At 45.7% G+C, this 18,567-nt stretch overlaps 2 protein-coding genes across 8 annotated transcripts; one reads left to right on the top strand and one right to left on the bottom strand.

The window, feature by feature from the left end:
- The first annotated feature begins 90 nt into the window (after window positions 1–90).
- On the top strand, window positions 91–9,795 carry LOC115174940 (mitotic checkpoint serine/threonine-protein kinase BUB1). 4 transcript variants are annotated; one of them, XM_029733978.1, is made up of 23 exons: window positions 91–270; window positions 470–529; window positions 909–1,247; window positions 1,318–1,361; window positions 1,469–1,545; window positions 1,658–1,704; window positions 1,798–1,982; window positions 2,215–2,333; window positions 2,434–2,963; window positions 3,156–3,202; window positions 3,315–3,434; window positions 3,660–3,776; window positions 4,021–4,096; window positions 4,205–4,280; window positions 4,420–4,588; window positions 4,793–4,862; window positions 5,027–5,940; window positions 6,040–6,140; window positions 6,339–6,500; window positions 6,812–6,969; window positions 7,194–7,371; window positions 7,463–7,569; window positions 7,743–9,795. In XM_029733978.1, the coding sequence occupies exons 1-23, from the start codon at window positions 248–250 to the stop codon at window positions 7,936–7,938; spliced, it is 3,915 nt and encodes a 1,304-aa protein (XP_029589838.1). In that variant the 5' UTR covers window positions 91–247; the 3' UTR covers window positions 7,939–9,795. The 4 variants fall into 4 exon arrangements, with proteins under 4 accessions (XP_029589838.1, XP_029589837.1, XP_029589839.1 ...); XM_029733977.1 differs by having other exon boundaries at window positions 4,015–4,096; XM_029733982.1 differs by having other exon boundaries at window positions 92–270; window positions 470–585; window positions 4,015–4,096.
- A 1,838-nt stretch (window positions 9,796–11,633) lies between these two features.
- Window positions 11,634–18,361, bottom strand: LOC115174938 (flocculation protein FLO11). 4 transcript variants are annotated; one of them, XM_029733974.1, is made up of 5 exons: window positions 18,104–18,360; window positions 17,178–17,298; window positions 14,746–14,771; window positions 13,871–14,615; window positions 11,634–13,683 (listed from the first exon to the last, which is right to left on the bottom strand). In XM_029733974.1, the coding sequence occupies exons 4-5, from the start codon at window positions 14,534–14,536 to the stop codon at window positions 11,695–11,697; spliced, it is 2,655 nt and encodes an 884-aa protein (XP_029589834.1). In that variant the 5' UTR covers window positions 14,537–14,615; window positions 14,746–14,771; window positions 17,178–17,298; window positions 18,104–18,360; the 3' UTR covers window positions 11,634–11,694. The 4 variants fall into 4 exon arrangements, with proteins under 4 accessions (XP_029589834.1, XP_029589836.1, XP_029589833.1 ...); XM_029733976.1 differs by having other exon boundaries at window positions 17,189–17,298; XM_029733973.1 differs by having other exon boundaries at window positions 17,178–18,361.
- Between the last annotated feature and the right edge of the window lie 206 nt (window positions 18,362–18,567).

Raw genomic sequence — 18,567 nt, 5'->3', positions numbered from 1 at the left:
CACGATTTAAAACAGCCGATTCAAGCATTGGCGAAAGTGCCATTGAAATCGCGTTTTTCTCGCTCCAAAGGCGCTGATTGGCTCCATTCGGATTTGTCGCCGTGCTTACTGATGACGTACCAGCTAAGCGCGCAATTTGAAATGTACCAGCTAAGCGTTTTTTTGTTAATTTTGGCAATTAGTTAATTTAACTTGCTTGTAAATTTCTCGTATTTGTATTGTTATAAAATTGGTTGTTTAGTACACCATGGATGTTGGTTCACATTTACAGTAAGTTCCGTATTTAGTTAGCGAGCTAGCTACGCGTTAACTGTTGATTTTCCCAACCAACTAACGCTAATGATTGCTAATAAGATAACTACCTAACTAAGTAATGATTTCTCCCAAAAATGTGTGAATAATATTACATTTGATAGTTATAGATGTTTCTTTGATACCAGGGTTTTAAACAAATGTTTTGGTTTTACAGGAGTTTTGAGCAAAGTTTAAACAACTATACTGGAGACGACCCACTCGATCCATGGGACAGGTAACTTGTCAGTTAAGAACAACTTTTTGAAGACTGCCGGGGACCAGTGTTCAGAGGTAGAACAATAGGTTTTTAACTTCTCAGCTCGGGATTTGATCCAACAACCTTTCGGTTACTGGCCCAACGCTCTAACCACTAGGCTACCTGCCGCCCTTCAGAGGGGGCCACCAACGAAAAGTAGACAATGAAGGATTATTCATCTGCCATTGATTTGATATTTTCAAATGCATATCGCACTTGGTTTGAGAGCAACATAACTCTGTAAAACGAAATCGAAGTACTGATGAAGCAAGCAAGTGATTGTGATTAGTCATGTTTTTTTGGGCCAGCTTGAATTTGTTGGTGTGTAACTCTTTACCATACATTTACATTATTTCAGGTTTATAAAATATCTAGAGAAGAGATTACCTGCTGAAGACTCCAAAGCGATGTCTCTTGTGCTAGATTGTCTAGTACAAAGATTTCTCCAAGAAGAGCGTTATACCAATGACATCCGATACGTAAACTACTGCATTAAATGTGCAAGTTATTACAATGAGCCCATCAAACTATACAGCCACATATACAGTAAGGGCATTGGCACCAGAGATGCAGTCCTCTATGTGGCGTGGGCTCAACAGTTTGAGCAGCAGGGCCTGCTTCAACAGGCTGACACCGTGTACCAGAGAGCCATGGAAAACCAAGCTAAGCCAACTGACACTGTCCTTCAGCAATACAGGTAACTTGTAGTATTGTTTACCTTTCCATGTTGATGTTTCTATTGTTGATACATTTTAATCTATTCACAGAATGTTCCAAACCAGGACTTCTGGAAGTGGGGCAGGGGCTTCAGGTGAGACTGTTTTGTGTGCATTTCTTCCTTCTGGACTGGCTCTTTGGCTATGGAAATTATCAAAGGAAACTAATGCACTATCTAACCTGTGTTTATGAAAACAAAAGCTGTACGGAATTCTCTTCAGAAGTCCAACTTGGTAAATCAGCTGCAAACCCACAGAGTGCCCAGCCCACAGTGCAAGGTGAGTTACTAACAGTTTTTGTAGCTTCAAACTTGGCATACATTGGTTAATGGCCGTTTCTCATGTGGTGTTCTTAAAAAGTGATCAATATGTTTTATTTTTTTTGCCACAGGACCCTGAACATCTGTTCCAACTCCCTACAGACAGAACTGTTTGCATGTAAGTCATTAGACAGAATACCAATACTTCTTCTTGTCCCTTATTTTAGGAACGTTACATTATATTCCCTCTAATGAAATTACTCTACCACAGAATCTCCCGGTCTGAAAATGTGGCGGTAAATAAACCCAATCAAGGCCCGGTTGTGAGCCTGCAGACAGTGTCGATGTACCGTACGGAAGACCTCTTCTGCGATGGGTCTGAACTATGCTTCGAGGAAGTCAGAGCCAGACAATACTTTGTGAGACGCAAGCAAGAGAAGAAACGAAGAGAGTTTGGTAGGATCATATGACTTCTTAACCCAGTGCTGTTCCATCACACTCATCTAAAGAGAAGAAATGCATGGCTGGATTTTACTGTAGTCAAGGACATCGATATGAACAGGCCACATGATATCCTTTACAGACACCCTTCATCTAAATCAAATGCATTAACAACTGGTTGCATAACGCACTACCACAGGGCTAATTGTGGGTTTTGACCAACGTTTTCTTTGTGTTCTCTAACCAGAGGACCGTCAGAGGTTGGTTAGAGAGCAGGAGGAGGAGGTAATGAGGATGAACCAGCTGTTGGAGGAGCTGGAGAGTAATCTCTGTGTGAGCTCCGCCAGTGCTCTACCAGTGCAGCAGGTGAGAGAAAACACATTGCCTTCTTATCTTTAGTCGTTTCTGTTATAGTTTCCCTAGTACACTATTTTTTTTTAAACATTGGTATGCACTTCTGTTTCAGGCACTCTGCACACCTGCAACAGATCTGAATCCTGAGTTCCTCCAACATTCCTTAAGGCACCCTCTACTCTCGAGCAACCTCGCCATCAAACTCTATCCAGGCTTTAGACTGAACCGTGTACAGGACCCCAGACAAGGCATGGTTAGGGAATCTGAGACGCACCTTCAGTGCGACCATCTCAGGGCTCCCATTACAGACAGTCTGCGCTCACAGAGATCAGTTTCTCCATCTGGACAGTTGGAGGAGGTAAACTCCTCCAATAGATGCTCCCTCCACATGCCAGAAGCAGCAATGGGTCACTTGCGTGAATGTACAAAAGCTCCAAAACCATTTGCAGTCGCTTCCCAGGCAACTTCTCTACAAGCTTCTCTAGTTCAGCCCCAACCAGAACGAAACCCTAAGCCATTTGGGTCGGTCCCACAGAAGCCAGCAGCCTACAGATCTGACGTGCAGCTTGGTGGAGTTCCATATCAGGGTGGTCACTCTCACCTCAGCAGCATTTTCCAGCAGCACAACGGCAGCAATCATCAGTAAGTGATAATGAGTCATCATGTCTCCAGATTGGTTCTGGTTTTTCCGATGTGTAATTGTTCCCAACCAGACTTAATTACATCTCTTATGCCTCTGCTTAGTCAGAGTGAAATGCCTCAGAGATTAAGCTAATTAATTCGTTTTTAATTAATTTGCCGTTCAAGCTAATCTCTTTTCTTTGTTTTGTCCAGTGAGGTGTCTGTCAGTGAAGCTCCTGAGTCAGAGGTGAAATTAGATGGTGAGTAAAGGATCATAACCTGGGCCCGTTGTCTCCTTCATTGGAATCCGTATGGGAATTAAAAGATTGTTTAATCACACCGTCCCTCACTCGCTCCTATTCTCTCTGGCAGTGTCACAGGGAGGGACTGGAAACGTGTCCCATATCACTCCGAACACTTCTCTGGGACTGGTGCAAGTCACCCCGTCCAGGGTGCTCCCATCCCCCACAGTCAACACACGGGAGGCACTTGGTGATAAATGCATACTTTTATTGGTGACTCAGTCATAAACCATGTTGTGTTTACATATTGGTGATTTAGATGTCTAAAATGCAGAAAAACCACTGTGGTGCTATCGACTACACCCAATCCCTTTTTTTGGTGGAGATATTCTAATGTATTACCATACCTGTGTATGGGAAAGACTGTACAACCAATGGAGTCCTTAGTATCTCACCTCTTTACCCTCACCTCCAGATGCTATCATGGACATGTTCCAGGTTCCAACCCTCCTGCAGGAGGACCGGTTCCGCAGCATGCCAATGCATCCACATCAGGCGGAGAAGAGCTTTGATGCTGGCTACCAGAGAACGGGTAATTCAATTCCCATCTGATTAGAACTTCTCAAAACCTTTGTTTCAGACTGTAGGTCAAATCAAAAGTGCATGTAAAAAAAATATCACATTTTACAGTAAAACAATTAATTAAATAAATAAGAGGTAAAAGCCAACCGACAATAAAAGCGAAATAATGGCGGGTCACCCTTTTTGATTTTACATACAGTGATGAAATGGTCTTTCTATAAATGTTTTTGTTGTATTATGTAATGGAGGCGCAGCTTCATTCAGCAAGCCCCCCAGTGCAGTCCCTTTCGCCATCTTTCAGGATGAGAATGACATAAAGGAGAAATGCAGGTGAAGCATTGCATTTATTCCCCTGCAGCCCTTTCTCTTTGCCGTCTCTTTAATTCTCAGAGGACATTTATTAACAATGCATTATTGTGCTTCTCCTGCTCCATTTAGTGCTGCTATGGTGGACAATGCAAAGCCACCAAGGGCCCTAGCAGAAATCCCTCTGTCTAAACCAGAGAAACAAAATGTAAGTGCACAATTACATGTTGACATACCCATGTTGATTCAACAAGGACTCAATGTTGATGGTTGGGTTATTTTAAGTTGAGTACACAATGCAAACCTTTATCGTTTCCTGTGTGCTGGTTTAAAAAAAAATTAATCAGGAATGTCAATCGGAATTGATACCAGATGAGAGCACTGTGTGGGAAGCATGCTACAACTCCCTGGCCGCCTGCCCCAACAGCACCAGAGACTTTTCACTGTCGGCTCACCTGGCCTCCACGCCCTTCCAAAACAAAGTTCCTTACTCTTGGGACTTTGAGCAGGATCAAGGTAGACCTCTGTCTGAGCTTATACAGGATGCATCCCAACTAATACCATAGGGCTCTGGTCAAAAGTAGTGCACTATATAGGGAATAGGGTGCCATTTGGCTGTTCAGAAATCAAATGCCCTCACCTGGCAAAATGTGTCTGTAGTTCAGAACAACAATGCTGTCTATAGCAAGTACTTTACCTTTTTTTCCCTCCTCCCTCTAGAAAATGATCAACCCAGTGGCTTTGGGGGTCCGGAAGAAGGCCCTTTCCTACGACAGCCCACAAAACTCAGGTACTTACCAGTAACCCCCTATTGTAGACTACTGGTAACTGCAGTGTACTGTATGTGTTCATGTTGAATGTTTGTTGGTCCACGTTTTTGATGTGTAGTCAAGAGTGTGTGGGTCAAAACAATGTAGTTGCCTCCATGGCGGTGATAATGACCTCCTTCCTCAGCCCTATCATAGAGCAGAGCCCACCTGATGGGTTACCTGAGACTGGCACGGAGTGCTCTATGAGAGCTCAGGGCTTTGCTGAGCAGGGCACCATCGTGGGAGAAGGGCTAGCCCTGGCCCAGCGAAGCCTGGCTACCTGCTCCATGACTGAAGTGCAGCATCATGCCCCGGCCGCACTGTCCTTCAGAGACCAGACTGCCCCCCTGACCCATGCTGAGGTGGCAGTGGCCAAAAGCCCTCCTTCCAAGGCCTCAAAGCCAGACTGGGATGTCTATGTGACCCCAGAGCAGTCCTCAAAGCCAGCTTTTCCTCTCCCACAGCGTGCACCTGTGGCAGAAGCATTCCTTTCAAAGAGCCAGATCTATGCCCTCAAATCCAACTTTGATGTTCCAACTTGTCCAGAGAAAGCTCCAACGCCTGCCTTCGATATCCCCATGAGTCCGGAGTGTGCACCCAAGTCAGACTGGTTAGTGGTCAAAAGCCCAGAGGTTGTGGTTGAACCTGACTTGGATGCCTTCATGAGTGCCCGTCAGAGAACAGTCGGCATCCCTCTGGAGACCATGGACATCCCCGTAAGTCCAGAACCACCTAAATTTGGCTCGGATGTGACCATGAGTCCATTCCAGTCGTCATCAAAGTTCAGAATGGATATTCCTATGAGCCCAGCTCCAGAGGTGAGGAATGGCATGGATATTCTTATGAGCCCAGACCAAGGTTCAAAGGTGAACATGGATGTGCCCATGAGTCCAGCAGGTCAAGGGGCAGCGGCTGTAGAGCTGGTCTCCGACCCCTGGGATGAGGAGCTGATTTCCTCCCTGCTCTCCAAGCTGTCCACGCCACTCACCTCACAGCCTAACTTCATCACCTGGCAGTGCAAAGTCCCCAGCATCGCACCCAAGATGACCATCAAGATGGGTAAGAAAGTCTATCTTTGTGTGTTTACAAGCAGTGACATAAAAAAAATTCACCCCCCCAAAAGGACATCTGAATATGGCTTTGATGGTCGTCACACAGGTAAAGGCTCCTTGCGGGTTGACTGTGTACTCGGACAGGGTGCCTTTGCCACAGTCTACCAGGCAACTGACCTCAACACCTCAGAGAAGATGATTTTAAAGGTAAGATGGATCTTGACTTTATATTAATTTAAAACGGTTGACTCCCCTGACCCTTCAATGAAATTAGTAGTAATTATTTTGCCACTACCATTACTAAGGCCAGAGAACATGGCAAGTTTATATGGAGCTGGCCCTCACAATTAATGCTCTCCTATTGGATGATTGATTCTCAATGCTTGAATGTGTCTTGATCTATAGGTGCAGAAACCAGCCAATCCGTGGGAGTTTTACATCAACTCTCAGCTGAATGCCCGGCTGCAGCCCAGCGTGCGCCACCTCTTTAATAACATCCACTCTGCCCACCTCTTCCAGAACGGTAGCGTGCTATTGGGCGAGCTCTACAACTGTGGCACCCTATTGGTGGGTAGTAACCCCTCTTCATCACCCACCAAACTTTATCAATCAATTAAAGATCAAGGATACGTCCCAATTATATCCCTTTCTTCCCAAAGTGTGTAATGTTTCACTTCCATTCACTGATTTGAAAGGACTGGTATAAAAAATATAGTGGAAATTCCCTCTAGGCCATGCCTGTACCAATCCAATGCTTTTAGATTTGTGGGAAGTAGTGAACAAGTTTACACTAAAGGAGATCTTATTGGGATGCACCCAAGGAGAGTCCACAGCAGAGCACTGAAAGGAGTTAAACATGTTTTATTATTCCCCTCTAGAATGCTGTAAACCTGTACAAGAACCTTAGTGACAAGGTGATTCCCCAGCCTCTGGTGATCTACTTCACTGTCTGCATCCTGCACATGGTGGAACAGCTGCACAATATCCACATCGTTCACGCTGACATCAAACCAGACAACTTCCTGCTGGGAGAGAGGTAGTGACGTCCCTGAGTGTGTGTGTGTGTGTGTAAAGCAGACCGATAGGAATCCTGTATCAAATGCTAAACTTAAAATGTTCAACTGTCATTTCAGTGAGGAACATCTTTTTTTATTTTTGAGTATTTTCCTTCCAGTCATTTAGTAGTGGGTGGGTGCAGTACTCTACCAGGGATTTCCAATGTCTCTTAACTGTTTTAATTGTTTGCCTGTTGTTCTTTAGGTTCCTGGAGAACAAGTCTTTTGACCAAGATAATCTGGATCATGGCCTCTCCCTAATTGACCTGGGTCAGAGCATTGACATGACTCTGTTCCCAGAGGGCACGGCTTTCACTGCCAAGTGTATGACCTCGGGCTTCCAGTGTACAGAGATGCAGAGTGGGAGACCATGGAACTACCAGGTAAAGATTGTGTGTTTGTGTGCGTGCTCCTGTAATGATGGTGGATGTCTGATAATACCTGTTGAGGATATTAAGTTTCTTTGTGTTTTAGACGGACTACTTTGGGATAGCTGGAACGGTGTACTGCATGATTTTTGGAACATACATGCAAGTGACACAGGAGGGTAGCGTGTGGAAGACAAATGCAGTATTTAGAAGGTAACCCTTTTACTAGGAGTGGTTGTTGTTTTTTACACAACCCACAACTTATTTTTTGCTCTCAAACTCATTGAATATATTTGTTTTGATTTTGAAAACATCTCTCCACTCCACCGTAAATAGTTACAATTCACACTACATTACCTTTCCCCTTGTCTGTCTCTCTCCTCCAGAAATCCCCACAGTGATCTGTGGACAGAGTTCTTCCACACTCTGCTGAATGTACCTGACTGTAGCTCCCTGCCCTGCCTGCGCAGCCTGCGCAGTAGACTGAGCACTGTGCTCCAACAGAACTACAGCAACAAGCTGCCATTGCTGAAGACCCGCCTGGTTATCCAGGTGTTAGAGAGCAGGACGGCACGGAGATAGAACTCCCTGAGAACCTTTCTACTCTTGGGTCCTGTTCAGTAGGTATACAATTAAAGAAAGCGGTCTGAAACTGAGTGGAACTTGGGAGATGCTATCTGGACTTTATGAACAACCCTAATGAACATGACCCTGGATGGATACTACTGTGATGTCGAATTTCTAGTCCATTTGTAAATACAGAAGATTGACCTTAAATTGGTTCCGGTCACTGTGATAACCTTTTATGCATTTTTAATGTTTTTTAGTGAACCTTTTTTCCATTTAAATAAGACATTGTGAGGTTGGAGATGTTATGGTGTATTTTCATTTGTAAAGAATATATATATTTTTAAATCCTGTCTTGCAAGTGTAGTTTATCATGGCCTTTCTTTTTGGCTCCAACTTCATGCAGAAATATGTCACTAGGTGTCACCCTTGTTCAAGAAGTTGAGCAACATGCTCTAGTTTGTGAATTTGGCGTGTAATTTTAAGGACAGTATTTGATATTAACAGGGTATATAATTGTGTATTCCCTTGATACTACAATGCAAGATAAATGAAGGCAAGGCAATTATTTATGTTTCAGTACCTATTGCCAGATGTTTGATGATAGAAGCTAGGTTAATACACCAGCAGAATACAGCAATCAAACTGCTTTTCATCCAGAACAACAGATCAAACCAAATTAAGGAAGTGATGTACGAAATGAGCACAAAATACTTGACTGGAGCCCAATGTAATTTTTTTCCCGTTGGAGCAATTCAGTTTGGAGTCATACCAAAGACTTAAAATGGAACCCGATGCCTCTGCTTGGCATTAAGGACATGGATTGGGTGATGGACCCCTGTGTCCTGCCCAGGAGGTGTCCTATGATCTGTTCTGGTTTGAACAAGGCTTTCTTACAATTCAGTTTGGATCCAGGCTACATATGTAATTACCACAATCTGTGCCTCTACAGTACAGTTCCCTCAGAGGTGCCTCTAGTTTTGCCACTCTATTCCATTGCTAGGCACCCTGTTGACTCCCACTTTAACAGCCCTGCCCTCTGATGTCCTCAGCATTATTAATGAGCTTTGTTTGGTCACAGTTTTTCTGTTACCCAATGATACCCTATTCCCTCTATGGCACCCTATTCCCCTGTGGGCCCTGGTCAAAAGTAGTGCATGGGAGAGGGAATGGGGTGCCATTTGGGACACTAGCATTGACAATCAGAAGCCTGTGATATGAAAAGAGAGCATGGCGCAGCAGCGATTTGAGATTTCCCCGCAGCTGGAACGGTGATGCTGAAACAGACCAGACTTTTAGGGTGGACGCTAGAGTAAACCTCTCAAAGGGTGTTAACAATAGAAGCGTGCCTCAATCTGTTTTTCCTTTACCATCCCCTCAGGCAAGAGTGATATCAGAGACCATCAATACTAGCCTGGCTGACGCGACCCATGTGACTACTGTAGGACATCGAGAGCTGGTGTCAGCCAGACTACAACAAAACAGGTGGTCCTCAATCAACCCCTGAGTAACTGCACTTTGAAAGTAATCAATATAAATATCTGGCTTTTATGCTGTGGCTCACAGTGGGGTGTTTTTCATAGTAATCAAGGCAAAATATATTTGTTGAATAGATATAGGCTAGGACAAGGAAAAGGGTTGGGTGTGACTGATCATTTAAAAATCCACCAAAAGCTTCTGAGAGGAAAATGTATCACTATATTCAGGCCACTGATCTGACACCTTGTAATGAGAACCTAGACACCCTAACGATTAGGGAGGATTTACACATAGAACAAACCTCATAACATTGAATATGAATCAAGGCAATTACTTTATTTATTTGGTGTATTCCAGTGTGTGAGATATTAAATGTCACAAACTGAAAATTGAGTTTGTAGTTGTGTGGTGGCCTTAACATGCACTGTTTACAATAACACAACTTTCTAGCTATCTGCTAGCTGCTTTTTAATTTATTTTTATTTTAAGTGAGATATCCATGGGGTATATCATCACATTAAGGACACTTCATTACTTTCCTACATAAATCAAAAAAAATTCAACTCTGAGGTGACTGATTAAGACTGAACAGTTTGATTATTTCCCAAATCCAATCTGATGCTTGCAGGTGATTATTTGCCATAAGAAGCTTCCATGAGGAGAACAGCCAACAAACCTGTTCATACTACAAGCGTCAATGTCAGTCGTCTGTCTTTTTGACTAGAGCCCATTATCCCCTTATATTCAGTTTAGTTGAACGTCCATTGCTGTGACTGCAGCAGTGACAGACCATCCATAGGGTGCCATGCACAGTGGTGAGAGAAACCACTAGTCCTCAGCAGTCCCAGTTGGGCTCTCAGCAGCCATCTAAACACCCATTTAACCCTACAGAGCTCCACCTTGTGGAGTGCAGCAGGCATCATCCTGTCTCACAGATTCAGCCTCGTTGTCTGCCAGAGAGGAAGCTGTAACTAATGGACACAGATACGGCTGGGGAGGTCAAATAAAAATGTATTTGTCACCTGCTTTGTAAACAACAGGTGTGGACTAACAGTAAAATGTTTACATATAGACCCTCCCCAACAATGGAGAGAGCAATAAAATAGAGAAATAATAAAAAAAGTAAAAAACATGACAGGTACACATTGAGTAACAATAACTTAGCTATATACACGGGGTACGAGATAGTTAACAGTAGCAGCATATGCGATGTGTCAAAGTTAGTGCAAAAAAGGGTCAATACATACAGCCCGGGTTGCTTTTTGGTTAACTATTTACTAGCTATTTAGTTGTCTTATGGCTTGGTGGTAAAAGATGTTCAGGGTCCTGTTGGCTTCAGACTTCGGTACCGCTTGCCGTGCGGTAGCAGAGAACAGTCTATGACTTGGGTGGCTGGAGTCTTTGACCATTTTTATGGTCTTCCTCTGACACCGCCTGGTATAGAGGTCCTGGATGGCAGGGTGTTCCACTCCAGTGATATACTGGGCCATCCGCACTACCCCCTGTAGCGCCTTGCGGTCAGAGGCAAAGCAGTTGCCATAAAAAGCGGTGATGCAGCCAGGGACCCTGGTTAAAAAGTAGTGCACTATAAAACGAATAGGGTGCAATTTTGGGATGCATCCTGACTATTTATAGTAACACCCCAATTATAGTGTTCAGGTATAATTTAGCATGTGCTCCTCTCTTCATTCCTGTATTGCTCCATGTGCCTGACATGTAGTATAATGTAGGGCTATGCATCAGTGCGTGGGAGTATAGCTCTGTATCTCTGTTCTCACCGTCTCCAAGGTAGTCTCGCTTTCTTCTGACATCTAGAGGAATCCGCAAGCATAGATAGACTAAAAAATAACACGGGAATGAACCTACAAGTGTCATTCCCATAGGCTAACTGGGAAAAGGGCTCTGCGATGGGAATGTATCAGCAGTAATACTTCAAGAGGCACCACCTCAGACCAAAATAGCTCAACATGTCAGTTTGTTACTGTAAAGTGTATTATAGCATCAACATCCCTGCCATTTCACCTCCATTCAGCTGTGTTTAGCTTGTGTCTGTTCTAAGACACGATTTGACATTGTGTATTTTAAACAGTGCACCATGATATTTACTTTTTTTCTGTAGCCTAAACTATGCATGTTGTATTTAAAACAAGCCAAAACCAATAGGCATACCAAATGTATTCATTAGGAACAGACACATACTGTACTCATAGAACAAACAGAGTCAAATCATGTGAAATGCAAAACAATGTATTTGGTAGAAAGAATACATACTATTCATTTCTGAATACATCTTTAGGTAAAATGTGCAGAATTAAAACGAGAGGGAGGCCTAATCAAAGGAGGCAGAGGGAGCCCGCTGGACCTTTGGGTCTCAGTGTTGGATGATACTGCAGAATCAGCTGGTCCGGATACCACCTTGGCTGTGGCTGAGCTAGGTTTCACCTCGTGCTGCTGTGGGGCCAGTAGGGTCTTGAGCTCCCCGAAGCCTCCTTCCAAACCATTCATCAGCACCAGCTCTTTAATGAGGGCAGGATGGGGATGTGAGACAGTGGCTGTGTGAGTCGAGGTCTCTAGAGCCAGGCTGTGTGAGATTTGCGCGTGGGCCGAGGCGGTCGTCACTCGCTGGGTGTGGGCCGAGGCAGTCGTCACTCGCTGGGTGTGGGCCGAGGGGGCCGAGGCAGTCGTCACTCGCTGGGTGTGGGCCGAGGAGGCCGAGGCAGTCGTCACTCGCTGGGTGTGGGCCGAGGGGACCGAGGCGGTCGTCACTCGCTGGGAGGGGGCCGAGGCGGTCGTCACTCGCTGGGTGTGGGCCGAGGGGGCCGAGGCGGTCGTCACTCGCTGGGTGTGGGCCGAGGCGGTCGTCACTCGCTGGGTGTGGGCCGAGGGGGCCGAGGCGGTCGTCACTCGCTGGGTGTGGGCCGAGGGGACCGAGGCGGTCGTCACTCGCTGGGTGTGGGCCGAGGCAGTCGTCACTCGCTGGGTGTGGGCCGAGGGGGCCGAGGCGGTCGTCACTCGCTGGGTGTGGGCCGAGGGGACCGAGGCGGTCGTCACTCGCTGGGTGTGGGCCGAGGGGGCCGAGGCGGTCGTCACTCGCTGGGTGTGGGCCGAGGGGGCCGAGGCGGTCGTCACTCGCTGGGTGTGGGCCGAGGGGGCCGAGGCGGTCGTCACTCGCTGGGTGTGGGCCGAGGGGGCCGAGGCGGTCGTCACTCGCTGGGTGTGGGCCGAGGGGACCGAGGCAGTGGTCACTCCCTGCCTCTGAAGGTGCTCCATATGTTTCATGATCAGGTTGTCCTCCAGGTGCCTGAGCTCCTCCTGGTTCATGAACAACACCTTATCCCGCTGTCTGAGTGGGGCGGTGCGTTTCAGAACAACAGCGGGGGCTTCTGCCACCTGGGTGGGTTTCCTAGTTGGATGGCTGGTTGCCGAAGCAAGGGCGGACTGGTATGACTGGGACACCATGCCGGGAAAGTGTTTGAGCTTCACCTCCATATACTTACTCCTCACCTTCTTCTCCAGCCAGCATCTCTCCGGGGTCAAGCTCCTCACAGGGGATGTCTGGTTCAGAGAGTGTCTGGTCTGGGAAGGTTTGGTAGCGTGGCTCTCGGCTGGCTGGAGCACAGTGCTGGTGGTAGTCTTCTCTACAGGTCTGGTGGCTGATGAGCTGTCCTTTGCTACGGCTGCAGTAGCCTGCGGCTCCTCTGCTGGCCTTGTAGTCTTGTTCTTCAACCTGAACTCTGTGTTGCGGTGCGCTCGTCCAGAGAACACCGCCTGACGGTCGGTCACATTGCCCATGATCTTCCCGTCGCCTGCGCTGCCAGAGGTAGGGAGCTGCTGGAGCGCAAGGTCGCCCACGTACCTGGTGACCAGCTTGGGGAAGCCCCAGAGGCGCTGGCTCTGCTTGCGGCAAACATGAGACTCAAGCTTCTCTCGGACCTCCTGGCAAATGAAGGGGATCCTGGCGCCCTGAGTGTACATCATGATGGACTTGGGTTTACCCTCTAACCCTGGAGACTGGCATGGAGCCCTGGAGGGAGATGGAGGTTTGGCACCCTGAGGGCAGAAAGCTGGAACACTGGCAGTTTTCCTGGTGATCTTTGATCCTTTCTTAGCCTGAGAGGTGGTTGAGGTGTTGAACTGGGTGGTAGTGGTGGTGGTGGTAGTGGTGGTGGATGCAGAGGTGGAGGTTGAGCTGGTGGTGCCTCCTCCCTTCAGTCTCTCGGGGAGCAGCCACCTAATGATGGAGATCATCAGCACGGCAATCCTCCAGCGCTTACGGGCCACCTTAGATTATAGATTAAATTAGATTAATTCACCTCCAAGGAGGAAATTAGACAGTTAGACAAACACCTAACCAGCAACTCATCAACTAGATGTTTAACCGAAGTGGGTGTCTCAAATGGCACTCTATATCTTATATAGTGCACTATGTAGGAAAGGGTCAGTAAAAATGATTTTTTTTTTTACAGACCTTCTGTGTCACGTTGAGTTCCAAGTGTCTGCGGTACCAGCGGCACAGGACGGCTGGGTCTCCTTTCCTCGGCACGACCTCAAACAGCTGTCTCACCATTGGAATATGTCTCACAGTCGGAGTCCTGGAGCGGTCTGTGCGGCCGGCAGCTCTGTCTTTACAGCCAGTGACAGTAGAAGCAGCAGCAACAGGCACAGCGACAGGAGAGTCCAGTTTGGCCTCCATCAGAGTCCAGTTTAGCCTCCAACCAATAGCAGTAAGCTGACGAGGGCAGGGCTGGTATTCCAGAGGTTGAGGGGAGTCAGAAGGAGTCACATACCTAGAGGAGCTGCAGGAGGAGCTACAGGAGGTGCGTGTGGAGCCATGGTGACTGTCCTTAACATCACCACCTCCTGGTAGCTTGAGGCAGGGCTTAGCCAGTGGGCTAGGACTACCTGAAGAACAGCGACTATCTGGACCACCGCCTTTCAGGAATTTAAACCTGTCAGGTGGATGCCGTTTCCGCCGTTTATTGCAGGTTCGGCATGTGCTGCAGTCACTAAATCTGGAGGATCTAGAATGTGGTCTAGAATGTGATCTAGAAGATGATCTGGATGAGCATGAGTCAAAGCACGATTGGGTGTCAGAGCAGGATTCCAGGTCCACCTCAGAGGTGAGGACCCCCATATGTAACGTTAGTTCCTCCAGTCGTTGGAGGTAGCTGTTGTAGAGATGAACTCCCTCTGTGAAGTTATTGACCAGCGCTCTGCAAGAGAACATTTAAGACTGGGTTTAAATTAAGTTCAGAGCCATTCATTTTCAAGATTTTTACAAATGTTTTAACCACATGAAAGATCTCTTTGAAATCACAATGAATTATGAAGGATGAAACTTACTGGTCAATGTCGCCGAAGACATCATCCTGTTTAAAAAAATAAAACATTTGTATACGATAAGGATTTTGAAATATATATAAATTGTAAATTATGTACAATGACACATGGCAAACAATGGCAAAATTAGGAAGTTAAGATGTCCGACCTTCAGCACCACTGAATGGAGAGCACTCGTATATAGTGTATATAAAGTACCAGGCAAATGTTTGGACACACCTAACCTTTATTTATACTAAAGTCTACATTGTAGAATAATAGTGATGACATCAAAACGATGAAATAACACATATGGAATCATGTAGTAACCAAAAAAGTGTTAAACAAATCAACATTTATTTTATATTTCAGATTCTTCTAAGTAGCCACCCTTTGCCTTGATGACAGTTTTGCACACTCCTGGAACTCTCTTAACCAGCTTCATGAGGTAGTCACCTGGAATGCATTTCAATTAACAGGTGTGCCTTGTTAAACATACATTTGTGGAATTTCTTTCCTTCTTAATGCGTTTGAGCTAATCAGTTGTGTTGTAACAAGGTAGGGGTGGTACATTTAAGACATTTAGGTCATTTAGCAGACGCTCTTATCCAGAGCGACTTACAAATTGGTGCATTCACCTTAAGATATCCAGTGGAACAACCACTTTACAATAGTGCATCTAAATCTTTTGGGGGGGGGGGGGTTAGAAGGATTACTTTATCCTATCCCAGGTATTCCTTAAAGAGGTGGGGTTTCAGGTGTCTCCGGAAGGTGGTGATTGACTCCGCTGTCCTGGCGTCGTGAGGGAGCTTGTTCCACCATTGGGGTGCCAGAGCAGCGAACAGTTTTGACTGGGCTGAGCGGGAACTGTGCTTCCTCAGAGGTAGGGAGGCGAGCAGGCCAGAGGTGGATGAACACAGTGCCCTTGTTTGGGTGTAGGGCCTGATCAGAGCCTGAAGGTACGGAGGTGCCGTTCCCCTCACAGCTCCGTAGGCAAGCACCATGGACTTGTAGCGGATGCGAGCTTCAACTGGAAGCCAGTGGAGAGAGCGGAGGAGCGGGGTGACGTGAGAGAACTTGGGAAGGTTGAACACCAGACGGGCTGCGGCGTTCTGGATGAGTTGTAGGGGTTTAATGGCACAGGCAGGGAGCCCAGCCAACAGCGAGTTGCAGTAATCCAGACGGGAGATGACAAGTGCCTGGACTAGGACCTGCGCCGCTTCCTGTGTGAGGCAGGGTCGTACTCTGCGAATGTTGTAGAGCATGAACCTACAGGATCGGGTCACCGCCTTGATGTTAGTGGAGAACGACAGGGTAGTCGAAGATAGTCCCACGAAGATAGTCCCACGAAGCGCAACCAGATGGCTATCATTTGTTTTTCAACAGGACAATGACCCAAAACACACCTCCAGGCTGTGTAAGGGCTATTTGACCAAGGAGAGTGATGGAGGGCTGCATCAGATGACCTGGCCTCCACAATCACCCGACCTCAACCCAATTGAGATGGTTTGGGATGAGTTGGACCGCAGAGTGAAGGAAAAGCAGCCAAAGTGCTCAGAATATGTGGGAACTCCTTCAAGACTGTTGGAAAATCATTCCTCATGAAGCTGGTTGAGAGAATGCCTAGAGTGTGCAAAGCTGTCATCAAGGCAAAGGGTGGCTACTTTGAAGAATCTCAAATATATAAAACATATTTTGATTTGTTTAACATGTTTTTGGTTACTACATGATTCCATATGTGTTATTTCATCGTTTTGATGTCTTCACTATTATTCTACAATCTAGAAAATAGTAAAAATAAAGAAAAACCCCTGAATGAGTAGGTGTGTCAAAACTATTGACTGGTACTGTGTATTTAAGCAATAAGGCCCGAGGGGGTATGGTATATGGCCAATATATCAATGACTAAGGGCTGCTCTTAGGCATGACGCCACACCCCGAGGTGCCATCACTATTATAAACTGGTCACCAACATAATTAGAGCAGTAAAAATAAATGTTTTGTCATACCTGTGATATATGGTCTGATATACCTACCCCGGCTTTCAGCCAATCAGCATTCAGGGCTCCAACCCCGCTTTATAAACCCGCTTTATGAATTGTGGTAGTCCCTCTGCAGTGCTGAATGGACAGCGCCACTGTCTAGCCAGCTATAGAGTTTCATGTTTGTGGGAAGTGGGGCAGTTTTTGGCAGGGTCATGTATTTAGAGAGTTGGGCCAATGCGGTTTCTGCATTATGGTCATTTACGTAACACTTCAACATTCTATGGCAGCAATGTTAGCTCCCCATTAAAATTATATGGGGATATTTAAAAAACCCTGTGTAACTGAATGTCTAGAATATTCAAAATTCTCTAAATATATAGCCCTGGTTTGTGGGCAGTTTGTCACACACGCGTCAAACACAATTAGACTATATAAAGAAGTAACGTCTCCCTACTGGTGGCGCGCACTTACATCGTCCTTACACAAATGGATGGCCCAAAACAGGAGCAGGAGAATGGAGAGGAGAATCAGGAAAAGGTGAGGCCCAATGACCCCGTCTGAACTGAACTCCTCCTCGGATGCTTGTAGGAGCCTGGGCACACAGAGGCCCATGTAATTTACTGCAGTGGCAAACATGTTAACATCTTCCTTCTTCAGTCACACGTCGCCATGATGACCTCCCTAACGTTATTTAATGCTTTCTGTTCTGGTGGTTGCGCGCTCTTTACCATGAGCAAACGTGGGGTTGAAGCCACATTACAATGTTACACTTTATCAATCAGGCAGAGCAGTATCTGACCGTTACAGGTTGTTGTGGACCATATAAGAAGCAAGTGTGCGACACGCTATTATGACTCAATCATGGCGTGCAGTGCGTCACGCAATCAAAGTAAACAGTTGCGAGGTAACACAAAGCATCCTTAATCGAAATTTCTATGGCCCAATATGCCTCAATGAAACATTCCCGTGCTGTGTCCCGCTATAGGCCACTCTAATTAACCTTATGGACAATAGCGTCTGCTAAATGACGTAAATGTAAATGTATGTCATACCCTAAGAACACACAGCAATAGCCTATCTTTTTTTTGACGTGGGGTTTGAGAATCCTACAAATTAAAGCAAAACATCACCAACCTAGAATGCTTTTTTTTCAGTTTGGGGTTTTCTAGGCTACCCAGTCTGATTTGGAAGATTGTTGATATAGGTCATCTTCCCACAGGCCACACATTATTTTATTGGACCCTCGTTGCTTTTCAAAACCCTATAAACAACTGCAGAAACATTTTCATATTCATGCTTTCTAACTTACTAGAGAGTTGTGCTTAAGTCACAATCGTATCTGTTCCACCTCTGCATTTCATTTCCAAACTAATAATCTCTTTCAATAGTTTGCTTACCTCCCCGCTGCGATCACAAAGCAGATTAAGGAGCCGCTCACACCTGCTCTGCAATGCAGAATATAAAGTCTGCCGTTAAAACTGAGTAGGCTGAGGGGTTTGTTTGGGTAAAGAGGAAATAAAGAGGTGAGGTGCCACAGAATATCAATTAAATGTTATGATATCGTCCCCAATGTCATTTAAAGAAAAAAGAGGAGCCCCCTAAAAGAGGAGAGAATTGTAAGGTAATGCATATGAACTGATTTATCCATTAAGGAACACACATTTATTCTCACAAACAGTACTTCTCAGTGGGCAAAACTGCTTCAAATGTTGTAATTTCCTCTGACAATCACAGTAAAATATGATTAATGTGGCCATTAATTCAGGTGCTGTTATTAAGTTATTAAAATGTCATATATATATATATATATATATATATATATATATACGGGAGTGTACAAAACATTAGGAACACCTTCCTA

Source organism: Salmo trutta, chromosome 35 (assembly GCF_901001165.1).
Source record: "Salmo trutta chromosome 35, fSalTru1.1, whole genome shotgun sequence".
Taxonomy (NCBI): domain Eukaryota; kingdom Metazoa; phylum Chordata; class Actinopteri; order Salmoniformes; family Salmonidae; genus Salmo; species Salmo trutta.
The sequence above is the reverse complement of the archived record's forward strand: the minus strand, read 5'-3'. Positions and strand labels throughout refer to the sequence as shown.

What these genes read in the sequence shown, in the direction of transcription:
- LOC115174938 (XM_029733973.1), bottom strand. Translation starts at nt 17,342, where the DNA reads ATGTTTGCCACTGCAGTAAATTACATGGGCCTCTGTGTGCCCAGGCTC. An exon ending in GTCTTCGGCGACATTGACCA is followed by an intron (nt 14,616 to 14,745) that starts GTAAGTTTCATC and finishes GTTCTCTTGCAG; the next exon opens with AGCGCTGGTCAATAACTTCA. An exon ending in AACTCAACGTGACACAGAAG is followed by an intron (nt 13,684 to 13,870) that starts GTCTGTAAAAAA and finishes CTATAATCTAAG; the next exon opens with GTGGCCCGTAAGCGCTGGAG.
- LOC115174940 (XM_029733977.1), top strand. Translation starts at nt 248, where the DNA reads ATGGATGTTGGTTCACATTTACA. An exon ending in AAGTGGGGCAGGGGCTTCAG is followed by an intron (nt 1,362 to 1,468) that starts GTGAGACTGTTT and finishes TGAAAACAAAAG; the next exon opens with CTGTACGGAATTCTCTTCAG. An exon ending in ACAACTGTGGCACCCTATTG is followed by an intron (nt 6,501 to 6,811) that starts GTGGGTAGTAAC and finishes ATTCCCCTCTAG; the next exon opens with AATGCTGTAAACCTGTACAA.